The 12,971-nt window shown below is 47.5% G+C and overlaps 1 protein-coding gene across 2 annotated transcripts in view; it reads left to right on the top strand.

The window, feature by feature from the left end:
* ERCC3 (ERCC excision repair 3, TFIIH core complex helicase subunit) overlaps positions 1-6,293 on the top strand; it is an 88,606-nt gene extending 82,313 nt beyond the window's left edge. Inside the window, exons 14-15 of one of the 2 annotated variants that reach the window (XM_089662395.1) lie at positions 422-687; positions 5,234-6,293. In XM_089662395.1, coding sequence (XP_089518521.1) covers positions 422-687; positions 5,234-5,258 — 291 coding nt within the window. In that variant the 3' untranslated portion in view covers positions 5,259-6,293. The remainder of the gene's footprint in view (positions 1-421; positions 688-5,233) is intronic. The other variant, XM_089662394.1, reaches the window with a different exon arrangement.
* Positions 6,294-12,971: the final 6,678 nt, after the last annotated feature.

Genomic DNA, 12,971 nt, shown 5'->3' with positions numbered 1-12,971 from the left:
TCCGCCTAGCCTTGCATTGGTGGTCATTGACCAGCTGTAAAATAACCAGCCAGCCACTGACCACCAATGCAGCAGAACATTGCAGAACCTGGGGCACAGCTGCTCCTTTGCATGTTGCCAGCAGCTACACTAGGGCACCCTCTAAGTGGTGGTACCCAATGTAGATCCCTGTCCTTCAGGTATGTCGCTGTGCAGCTCGGCCTTTGCTAGAGCAGTGTCATACAATGTAGTTCCTTATGCCGTGTCCATATTGGATCGGTGATCACCAAGCTAGCCAGGATGCAGGAGAAGAGTCATAATCATCATATCTTTTACCAAGTTACAGGAATGGATAGCTGTCTTTTTGTGGAGTTTGGTCTTGGCCAGAGCAATGGGTGATGACTGACACCATAGTTCCTCATATTATTTCAATTTTTGTTAGGTGATCACAAAGCTTGCTGGGATGGAGGAAGAAGACCTAGCATTCTCCACCAAGGAAGAGCAGCAGATGCTCCTTCAGAAAGTTCTGGCTGCCTCTGATTTGGATGCCGAGGAGGAAGTGGTGGCCGGGGAATTCGGAGCAAGGTCTTCCACTCATGTAAGAAGAATAATCTTGGTGCCATGTTGGATCTCTCGGGTATTCAGACCATGTGTGTTGTTTGCAGTACATGCGTGTGAAAGAGAACAGATCTACCTTCAGGATCAAAGGTTATAAAATGATGTTGCAGGGAGATTGGGAAAAGTAAAAACCTGCTGATTTAGGCTTTGTTTTACTAAAGCGTATGGCCATGCGACTGCCGGTTTTACTCACACAGGGATGCAGGCAGTCCCATTCATATCAATTGGGACACAGTGGCTGCTGCTCCCAATTTGTGTTCAGAGCTATGCAACCCCACGGATGTCACCGTATGCATTCAGGCCATGCACTCATACAGTTGGCAGATTGGTAGCGGCATCTATGTCTGTGCAGCCGCAGTGTTCCAATTGCCATGAATGGTACTGCCTGTATGGAGTTGCATGGAACCCCTGCGCATCCTCATGCCTGTATGGAGTTGCATGGAACCCCTGCGCATCCTCATGCCTGTATGGAGTTGCATGGAACCCCTGCGCATCCTCATGCCTGTATGGAGTTGAATCAAACCCCTGTGCATCCTCATGCCTGTATGGAACCCCTGCGTATCCTCACGCCTGCATGCGTTGCATGCCACCCCTGCGTATACTCACGTCTGCATGAGTTGCATGGAACCCCTGTGCATCTTCATGCCTGCATGGAGTTGCATGGAACCCCTGCATATACTCATGCCTGCATGAGTTGCATGGAACCCCTTTGCATCCTCACGCCTGCATGCGTTGCATGGAACCCCTGCACATCCTCATGCCTGTCTGGAGTTGCATGGAACCCCTGTGCATCCTCACGCCTGTATGGAGTTGCATGGAACCCCTGTGCAGCCTCATGCCTGTATGGAGTTGAATCAAACCCCTGTGCATCCTCATGCCTGCATGGAGTTGCATGGAACCACTGTGCATCCTCATGCCTGCATGGAGTTGCATGGAACCCCTGTGCATCCTCATGCCTGCATTGAGTTGTATAGAACCCCTGTGCATCCTCATGCCTGCACTGAGTTGTATAGAACCCCTGTGCATCCTCATGCCTGCATGAGTTGCATGGCACCCCTGCATATACTCACGCCTACATGAGTTGCATGGAACCCCTGTGCATCCTCTTGCCTGCATGGAGTTGTATGGAACCCCTGTGCATCCTCATGCCTGCATGGAACCCCTGTGCATCCTCATGCCTGTATGGAGTTGTATGGAACCCCTGTGCATCCTCATGCCTGCATGGAGTTGTATGGAACCCCTGTGCATCCTCATGCCTGCATGGAGTTGCATGGAACCCCTGTGCATCCTCATGCCTGCATGGAGTTGCATGGAACCCCTGTGTATACTCATGCCTGCATGAGTTGTATGGAACCCCTTCGCATCCTCACGCCTGCATGAGTTGCATGGAACCCCTGCACATCCTCACGCATGTATGGAGTTGCATGGAACCCCTGTGCATCCTCACGCCTGTATGGAACCCCTGTGCATCCTCACGCCTGTATGGAACCCCTGTGCATCCTCACGCCTGTATGGAACCCCTGTGCATCCTCACGCCTGTATGGAGTTGCATGGAACCCCTGCGCATCCTCTTGCCTGCATGGAGTTGTATGGAACCCCTGTGCATCCTCTTGCCTGCATGGAGTTGTATGGAACCCCTGTGCATCCTCATGCCTGCATGGAGTTGTATCGAACCCCTGTGCATCCTCATGCCTGTATGGAGTTGCATGGAACCCCTGCGCATCCTCACGCCTGTATGGAGTTGCATGGAACCCCTGCGCATCCTCACGCCTGTATGGAGTTGCATGGAACCCCTGTGCATCCTCATGCCTGCATGGAACCCCTGTGCATCCTCATGCCTGTATGGAGTTGTATGGAACCCCTGTGCATCCTCATGCCTGCATGGAGTTGCATGGAACCCCTGTGCATCCTCATGCCTGCATGGAGTTGCATGGAACCCCTGTGTATACTCATGCCTGCATGAGTTGTATGGAACCCCTTCGCATCCTCACGCCTGCATGAGTTGCATGGAACCCCTGCACATCCTCACGCATGTATGGAGTTGCATGGAACCCCTGTGCATCCTCACGCCTGTATGGAACCCCTGTGCATCCTCACGCCTGTATGGAACCCCTGTGCATCCTCACGCCTGTATGGAACCCCTGTGCATCCTCACGCCTGTATGGAACCCCTGTGCATCCTCACGCCTGTATGGAACCCCTGTGCATCCTCACGCCTGTATGGAACCCCTGTGCATCCTCACGCCTGTATGGAACCCCTGTGCATCCTCACGCCTGTATGGAACCCCTGTGCATCCTCACGCCTGTATGGAGTTGCATGGAACCCCTGCGCATCCTCACGCCTGTATGGAGTTGCATGGAACCCCTGCGCATCCTCTTGCCTGCATGGAGTTGTATGGAACCCCTGTGCATCCTCATGCCTGCATGGAGTTGTATGGAACCCCTGTGCATCCTCATGCCTGCATGGAGTTGTATGGAACCCCTGTGCATCCTCATGCTTGTATGGCGTTGCATGGAACCCCTGCGCATCCTCACGCCTGTATGGCATTGCATGGAACCCCTGCGCATCCTCATGCCTGTATGGAGTTGCATGGAACCCCTGCGTATGCTCATGAGCAGGGCCTTCACACGGGTGTACGCTGTACTACACTTTTGTGAATGAATTCTTAACCCCTTGGCGCCGGCACCTCCCGGCCCTTTAAGGGTTTCAGAAGCTATGGTTTTAAGGTCATGTGACTGCCGTGATTCGCTGGTCACATGATCAGGAAAGGTCATGTTCGAAAGAGGAGATCGGGACCTTTCCGTGAGTACCGGACGTGTGTGCTGGGAGGGAGCTCTCAGCACATACAGTTGCAAGAAAAAGTATGTGAACCCCTTGGGTTTACGTGGAGTTTTGCATGAATTGGGCATAAAATGTGCTCTGAACGTCATCTAAGTCACAACAATAGAAGAACACAGTCTGCTGAACATAATACTACACAAACATTAGATGTTGCCATGGTTTAATTGCACATAACATGTAAACATTCACAGTGCAGGGAGGAAAAAGTATGTGAGTCCCTAGCTTAATGACTTCTCCCAGAGCTAATTAGAGCCAGGAGTGAGCCAACCTTGACTCCAATCAGTGTGATGATATTGGATGTGTTGCTGACACCTGTTTTGGGTTTACTGGTTTCAAGAAGCACTGTCTGATGTGAGCCATGCCTCGCAGAAAAGAGCTCTCAGAAGACCTACGATCAAGAATTGTTGACTTGCATGAAGCTGGAAAGGGTTACAAAAGTATCTCCAAAAGCCTTGATGTTCATGTGTCCACGGTAAGACAGACTGTCTACAAATGGAGAAAGTTTAGCACTGTTGCTACTCTCCCTAGGCGTGGTCGTCCTGTAAAAATGACTGCAAGAGCACAGCGCAGAATGCTGCATGAGGTAAAGAAGAATCCCAGAGTGTCAGCTAAAGACCTACAGAAATCTCTGGCACATGCTAACATTTTTGTTGACACATCTACAATAAGGAAAACATTAAACAAGAATGGAGTACATGGGAGGACACCACGGAGGAAGCCATTGCTGTCCAAAAAGAAGATTGCAGCACGTTTGAAGTTTGCAAAAGAGCACCTGGATGTTCCACAGCACTACTGGCAAAATATACTGTGGACAGATGAAACCAAGATTGAGTTGTTTGGGAAGAACACACAACACTATGTGTGGGGAAAAAAAGGCACAGCACACCAACATCAAAACCTCATCCCCACTGTGAAACATGGCGGAGGGAGCATCATGGTTTGGGGCTGCTTTGCTGCCTCAGGGCCTGGACGGATTGTTGTCATTGATGGGAAAATGAATTCCAGAGTTTATCAAGACATTTTGCAGGAAAACGTACGACCATCTGTCCGCCAACTGAAGCTCCGCAGAGGATGGGTGATGCAACAGGACAATGACCCAAAGCATACAAGTCATTCAACAAAACAATGGCTGCAACAGCACAGAATACGCCTTCTGGAGTGGCCCAGTCAGAGTCCTGACCTCAACCCCATTGAAATGCTGTGGCATGACCTTAAGAGAGCGATTCACACCAGACATCCCAAGAATATTGCTACACTGAAACAGTTTTGTGAAGAGGAGTGGTCCAAAATTACTCCAGAACATTGTGCAGGTCTGATCTGCAACTACAGGAAACGTTTGGTTGAGGTTATTGCTGCCAAAGGTGGGTCAACCAGTTATTAAGTCCAAAGGTTCACATACTTTTGCCTCCCTGCACTGTGAATGTTTACATGTTATGTGCAATTAAACCATGGCAACATCTAATGTTTGTGTAGTATTATGTTCAGCAGACTGTGTTCTTCTATTGTTGTGACTTAGATGACGTTCAGAGCACATTTTATGCCCAATTCATGCAAAACTCAACGTAATCCCAAGGGGTTCACATACTTTTTCTTGCAACTGTATGTTTTTCTTAATTGCACGCAAATGTGCGGCCGGTCGCCGTCAAGGCCCAGACACCAGGAGGCCGCACATTTGCGTGCGGCCGGCACAAAGAGGTTAATGATGGTGACAAGTTGCATCTTGTATGGCATTTTATTTCCCTTAAAAGTTCCCGTTTTCCGGGCTCTATCCCCTTACTATTTCTGTTTTCCACAGGTGGCGCGCCGTGTTGGGACAATGAGTTCTATGTCCGGAGCAGACGACACGGTGTATATGGAGTACCAAACACATAGAAGCAAGAATTCCGCCGGCAGACATGTTCATCCTCTGTTCAAGCGCTTCCGAAAATAAAATTCCTCGTCGTCGTCGGGACTATTCCACCTTCTTTGGCGCAGGATTCTGACAGTGGAGGGGGGGGGGGATGCACCTTATTTTGTGAGAATGTCATGCATTTCGTATGCAGCTACAGATTATTATTATTAATATACAGGAATTATAGAGCGCCAACAGTGTACACAGCGCTTCACATCATAAGGGCGGACCGTACAATACACAGGAATACAGGAGGGATCAGAGGGCCCGGCTCATCACAGCTCACAATCTTCTTACATTGCAAAAAGTTTCAACTGCAAATTAGCAAAGAATTCCTTCCAACACTGATCCCTGCACAGGTAATGGTGGAATAGGCGGCCCTCAGCCAGCAAGGCTCTGTTCAGACGGGCTCTTCCACCTGTCCTGAATGCAGGCTGTCTTCGTTATTGTATCTGCATCTGCCCCGAGCTGCATGCAGGCCGCCTATAGAGGGTTCTGCTTCGATGGTCTGCGGATGGAGCAGCTACACACACACCCCATATGGAAGGAAAATATATTTAAAAAATATTCTCCCCAAATATATTTACATAAATATTACAATTTCGGCCGTATTCTTTATATTTCAAAATATATTTTTATGTGTGTGTGTGTGTGTGTGTATATATATATATATATATGTGTGTGTGTGTGTATATATATATATATATATGTGTGTGTGTATATATATATATATATATATATATATGTGTGTGTGTGTGTGTGTGTATATATATATATATGTGTGTGTGTGTGTGTATATATATATGTGTGTGTGTGTGTGTGTGTATATATATATATATGTGTGTGTGTGTGTGTATATATATATATATGTGTGTGTGTGTGTGTGTGTATATATATATATATATGTGTGTGTGTGTGTGTGTGTATATATATATATATATGTGTGTGTGTGTGTGTGTGTATATATATATATATATGTGTGTGTGTGTGTATATATATATATATTTTGTATGTTGAAATGCGTTTTTATTACAAAGTATTTTTAAAAATACATTTCAATTATACTGTATGTCTTTAAAAATACAAATCTACATTTTTGGAATGCATCTATAAATATACGTAAAAGTATATGTTAAATGACTTTTTTTTTATATGTTAAAAAAAATCTGAAGAATATATATATATTTTTAACATATAAAAAAAGTCATTTTAACATATACTTTTACGTATATTTATAGATGCATTCCAAAAATGTAGATTTGTATTTTTAAAGACATACAGTATAATTTAAAATGTATTTTTGGTAAAATACTTTTCATATATTTTTGTAATAAAAACGCATTTCAACATACAGTGTGTGTATGTATGTATGTATATATATATAATTTTGGCCATATTCAATATATTTCAGTGTATGTGTGTGTGTGTGTGTGTGTGTGTGTGTGTGTATATATATATATATATATATATAGATATAGATAGATAGAATACCACCAAAATTGTATTATTTCAAATATATTTTTCTTCCATGTGGGACATGCACGCACCTCGAACGCACACTGTCTGCGTTTTAGTGAGGCATATTGGTTAAGATCTGGCTTATACTTGTTTGCACCCAGCCTGTCGGTAGGTGAATCGCATACATCCTTCAGACTACATATACACCCAGCCTGTCGGTTGATGAATCGTGTACATCGTGACCTAGTGCATTATCGTTTAAAAGTATTTATTGAGAGAAAAAAAGTAGGTATCATACTCACAATGGACATAAAAACACAGGCATGTCACACTGAACAAGATGTATGATCCAAACAACATCTGAGTCCATACGATGGAACCCTGGATGACCAACTGACTAACGCGTTTCGAGGACACAGCCTCTTCCTCAGAGTCTTCTTCGCAAGAATTGCCGGTTTACTTGCTAGTTTAAAGCAGAACTCCAGCCCCCCCCCCATACTGGCACAGTGGACTGGACTGAAATGACCTATTGTGATTTCCCCGCACACTGTGAGCTTGTTGCAGTGTGAAAAGGATGTCTGGCCTGTTGAGAAACAGAACGTCAGATGTTCCGTGGTTAAAGAGATAATAAATATCTCTGTAGATTAATGTAAAGTTTATTTCTAAACGTTTCATTAGGAGGTTATTATTCAATCATTTTATTGTGTACTCAGTAAAATGTGGTTATAGAGAAATGTTCCTTAAAGGAATCATTAATGCGAGGTTTTCTTTTTCCTTGTTTTCTGTTCTGCTGTTCATAGTTCATTCTGAACTCTTGGACAATAAATATTTAAATACATTTGTCGTGTGTATTTTTTTTTTTTTTTTCAGTAAAGTTTGTTTAATGTCCCCACATAATTACAGGTAAAAGAAGTATTCCTATAACAATAACGATGGCTGACGACACAACTAATACAATACCAAGCAGTGAAGGGCATTGATGGCAATTAGTGGGAGCGGGAAGACGGTGTACAGTACACAGCAACATAGCATATTCTTCCTGAATCTCGCTGAGATTTGTGTATTTCTTCCAGATCTGTGCAGTCATCCAGGGTGAGACTTCCTGGAATAAAGACCGCTCACTGCTGCCCTCTCTCCTTGTGCAGGGAGACTGGTCTGGTCTCCGCCCCCTCCTGTCATTTCTTTTTGCAGGCAGTCTGTGTTGGGCGGAACCTGCTGGGCTCCACCCACAGCCAGGGGTGTATTTAGGTTTTGTGCTGCCCTTGGCAACACAAAAATTGTCTGCCCCCACAGACACCAACGAACACCCCCTCCCTCCTTCCCCCTTCCATGGAGAGAGCCTGACATTGGCCGACAACACCCCTCCCCCTCTTTCGAGAGTGCCTTCCACTACACCTCCCCCGGCGATAGAGAGACACTCATCTTCAAAGCTTCAGACATCCCCGGGAACGAGAGGAAGGCTCTACATACACCATTAAGCAGCCCACAGCCTCTCTTGGATCCCACCTGGTTTCCATGGAGCGCGTGTCCCTTCTGTCCTCCCTTCTTCTGAGGTGCTTTCCCCCTGAAAAATGCCACCCTAGGCAAGTGCCTAGTTTGCCCTGTGGTAAATACGCCCCTGCCCACAGCCCTGTTCTTTGCACAGTAATGATGTCACTTCTACAAGGTAATAACTGGGCTTGCAAAGACATTTGGCACACAGATTTTTGTTGTTTTTTTTTAATCCTTTGTGGTTTTTGAGAAGTACATTCAAATGAGTTTTTAAACCTGAAATTCAGTTCTAAAATTGATCTCCGGTCCTTTTTTTTTATCTTAGATTGGAGAGTGGTTAGAACCTCTGTCAAGTTTTACTTTTCTATGGTGTCCTACTTTTTGTGCTGCAAAAATGGAAGGATAGGCTCACATTAAATAGAAATTGTAGTCCCCATCCGTGTGTCATCGTCCCCCACCTCCACCAGCACCACCCCCACCACTCCAGAAAAAAAAAATCTTAATTTTAAGAAAAGAGAAACTCTACTTTCCTTTCTAGCAGCCTATCAGACTTATTCATAATCCCCCCCCCATCCCCTCCCCCGTGTGCTGTGGTTTCATTCCTCCATCCCCTGCATCTCTATAGGACTGAGCAGTGAAATATGGGCTGAGGATAGAACCCCAGTATGTGACACCCAGCATTTCCAAAGTGTGAACTGCTAAAGCCTCAGGCAGGGTCTGTAATGCTTCGGCAGGGGGAAGGTAGAAAACACAGGTTGCCGAAAAGGTAAGTTAACATTTTGTATGCAGGGAACTGCAGGAACACTACAGTGGTGCATTAAGGCCGGGGGTGTAAAAAAAAAAAAAAAAAAAGCAAATGGGCAGATGTCTCCCCAGCGGGGATGCAGGCTAAAGGTATACAAATTGTTTTTCCTCGCACTCATGCTAAAACATAGTTAGTCTGGCTGAAAAAAGACAAAAGTCCATCCAGTTCAACCATAGAAAAAAAGTTAGAATCGGGTGGACTGACAACTCATGGGGCCCCCGGGCAATAGGGGATCATGGGGCCCCTGTGTCCTTGCCCAAACTCAAAAAAGCCTATGAAAAAGGTACCAGGGGCATCTCATGGGGCCCCCTACTGACCCCGGGCCCTCGGGCAGTGCCCGAGTTTCCAAATGGTCAGTCCGCCCCTGGTTATTATTATTATTATTATTATACAGTATTTATAAAGCGCCGATAGTTCGCTCAGCGCTGTACATTACAAAGGGGGACAGAACATGTGACAGAACAATACAATACAATGCAAAACATGAGGGGATCGAGGGCCCTGCTCTTTCGAGCTTACAATCTAGGAGGGAGGGGATGGTGGTACAGGAGGAGATAGCTGTGGGGGATGGAGTGGTAGGAAGAGTGGAGGAGGTCGGCAAGTTAGCAGGGGGTGGGGTAGGCTTCCCTGAAGAGATGGGTTTTCAGGGTGCGCCTAAAGGAGAGGAGAGTAGGTGATAATCTGATGGGTTGGGGCAGGGAGTTCCAGAGGATGGGTGACACCATGGAGAAGTCCTGGAGGCGGGCATGGGAGGAGGAGACCAGGGAACTAGAGAGAAGGAGGTCTTGTGAGGAGCGGAGTGTGCGTGCTGGGCGGTACTTGGATATTAGGTCAGTGATGTAGTTCGGGGCAGTATGGTGGACGGCTTTGTACGTCAGTGTTAGGATTTTGAATTTGATCCGTTGCGCAATCGGAAGCCAGTGGAGGGATTGGCAGAGGGGGGTGGCGGAAACGGAGCGGTTGGAAAGGTGAATGAGTCTGGCAGCCGTATTCAGGATGGACTGAAGCGGGGATAGCCAGCGGCGAGGCAGGCCAGTGAGGAGGGAGTTGCAGTAGTCGAGTCGTGATATGATGAGGGAGTGGATGAGCTGTTTAGTGGTTTCTGGGGTTAGGAACGTGCGGATTTTGGTGATGTTGCGGAGGTGGAGTCTGCACGAGTTTGTTAAAGAGTGGACTTGGGGCTGGAAGGATAGGTTGGAGTCCAAAATGACACCCAGTACTCTGGCCTGCGGGGCGGGTTTGATGGTGGCGTTGTTGGATGTGATGGAGAAGTCAATGGGGGGTGGTGTCCGGGCTGGGGGGAAGACAAGAAACTCAGTTTTGGAGAAGTTCAGTTTAAGGAAGTGGAGCGACATCCAGTCTGATATGTCGCTCAACAGGTGTGTGATTCGGGTGGAGACCGAGGGGGTGAGGTGGGGGGTTGAGAGATAGATTTGTGTGTCGTCGGCATAGAGGTGGTAGTTGAAGCCGTGAGAGTGTATGAGTTGGCCAAGGGAGGAGGTGTAGATGGAGAAGAGAAGGGGCCCGAGGACAGAGCCTTGAGGGACCCCAACAGAGAGGGGGAGTGAGAGGGAGGTGGTGGCATTATAGGTAACGCTGAAAGAGCGTTGTGACAGGTAGGATGAGAGCCAGGAGAGAGCAGAATCTCTGAGGCCGAGGGAGTGTAGTTTTTTGAGGAGGAGGGGGTGGTCGACTGTGTCAAAGGACGCAGAGAGGTCAAGGAGTAGGAGCACTGAATAGTGGCCATTAGCTTTGGCGGTTAGCAGGTCGTTGGAGAGTTTGAGTAAGGCGGTTTCGGTGGAGTGTAGGGGACGGAAGCCGGACTGTAGGGGATCGAGGAGGTTGTTGTCCTTGAGGTGAGAGCATAGGCGGGCGTAGACTAAGCGCTCGAGGAGTTTAGATGTAAATGGGAGCAGGGAGATGGGTCTGAGGTTGTTCGGGTCATTGGGGTCCAGGGAGGGCTTTTTAAGTATGGGGGTGATGTGTGCATGTTTCAGAGGGGAGGGGAAAGTGCCGGAGGAGAGGGAGAGATTGAAGATGTGGGTGAGGGAGCGTAGGATGGAGGGGAAGGGAGGTTGTAGGAGTTGTGAGGGGATAGGGTCAAGGGGGCAGGTGGTGAGGCGGGCATCAGAGAGGATCTTGGAGACTTCTTCGATGATAGTAAGGTCAAAGGTGCGGAGTGTTGGGGGAGCTTCAGTATGAGGAATGTGGGGTGGGAGAGGAGGTCAGAGCAGTGGTGGGACCATGGGAGAGGGGTGATGAGGGGGTAGCTGAGCGAGGGGGAAGGGGGTTGGAGGGAGTTTGAGCAGCGACGAAGTCCCTGTGGGTTATGTCGAGGGGGAGGGGGGATGAGGGGGTAGCTGTGTGAGAGGGGACGGGTTGAGAAGGCGTGTGAGTTGCGGCGATGTCCTTGCGAATTCTGTCAATCTTGTTTTTGAAGTGATTAGCAATCTCAAGGGCAGTGAGTGATGTGCTGGGTGGAGGGGGGGGTGGAGAGAGTAGAGAGTTGAAGGCAGAGAAGAGTCGGCGAGGATTGGAGGAGAGGGCCTTGATGAGGGTCAGGAAGTAGGCTTGTTTGGCAGTACGGAGGGAGGAGGTGTAGGTGCGGAAGGCAGATTTGTATCGGGTGAAGGCTTGTTGGGATTTGGTTTTGCGCCATAGTCGCTCCAGGGCACGACTGTGTCGTTTGAGGGTTTTGGTGTGATCAGTCTGCCAGGGCTGGAGCAGTCGGGGTCTGATGTTGCGTGTGGTTAAAGGCACTAGTGAGTCAAGGGCTGTTGACAGCGCATTGTTGTAGGCGGTCAAAGCCAAGTCGGGGCAGGACAGGGGGAGGATGCGGTCATGGAGTTGATCAACTGCGGAGTGGAGGGAGGCAGGGTTAAGGTTGCGGAGGTTACGGCTGGTAGTAGTGTGACATTTGGAGGGGTAGGCGTTGGAGGACGAGGAGATAGAGAAGGTGATCAGGTTGTGGTCAGAGAGAGGGAAGGGGGTTATAATCCTACACCCCCAGTTGATCCAGAGGAAGGAAAAAAAAACAGCAAAGCACGATCCAGTTTGCTCCTGCAGGGAAAAAATTCCTTCCTGATCCCCCGAGAGGCAATCGGATATTCCCTGGATCAACTTTCCCTATAAATATTATATCCAGTTATATTCTGTGTATCCAAGAAAGAATCCAGGACTTTCCTACAGCAATCCACTGAGCTGGCCACAACCAACTCTTGAGGGAGTCTATTCCACATTCTCACAGCTCTTACTGTGAAGAAACCTTTCCGTGTTTGGAGATTAAATTTCTTTTCTTCCAGATGTAAAGAGCGCCCCCTTGTCCTCTGTGATGATTTCACACTTTTTCATCAAATCGCTGGTTTTTTTTTTTTTCTTCACTTCTGGTCCCTTTAACACAACAGGAAGTGAATAGTTGTCACTGCTGTGGGGTTTGGACAGTCGTAAAACTTAGCAGAGGTTCTTGAGCTCTGTTCACACCAATGCGGGGACAACCGCTCCCGTACATTTTTGCGGGTTGCATCTAGGACATCCCATTCATTTTAATGGGCTGCACTATGAGCAACAATCAAGAAAAAAAAAAAAAAAAAAGTGCAAGACTTTTTTTTTTTTTTACTTTTATGGGGTGCGTTTTCACATACGTGTTACCAAGATGCATTGGGGTGTCATTAGGAGGTAATGGCAATGCCACACGTTTTTTTGTGCATTGTGGGAATGCGTGTGATTTTGAGCCAGTTCCCGAAAAACACAAATATGAACCTATCCTCTCCTTCCAAAAATAGTTCGGTCTTGAGGACCATTTCAATAAATCGTTACAAAAAAGGAGAAAAGAGATGCCAGTCTTTCCTGTAGCAACCAGTCAGCATTGAACCGTAGGGGAAGGAAATA

Source organism: Staurois parvus, unplaced genomic scaffold (assembly GCF_062004578.1).
Source record: "Staurois parvus isolate SC_StPar_1 unplaced genomic scaffold, SC_StPar_1.0 ptg001466l, whole genome shotgun sequence".
Classification (NCBI taxonomy): Eukaryota; Metazoa; Chordata; class Amphibia; order Anura; family Ranidae; genus Staurois; species Staurois parvus.
Note: the sequence above shows the minus strand (reverse complement) of the source record. Positions and strands in the feature narration are given on the sequence as shown.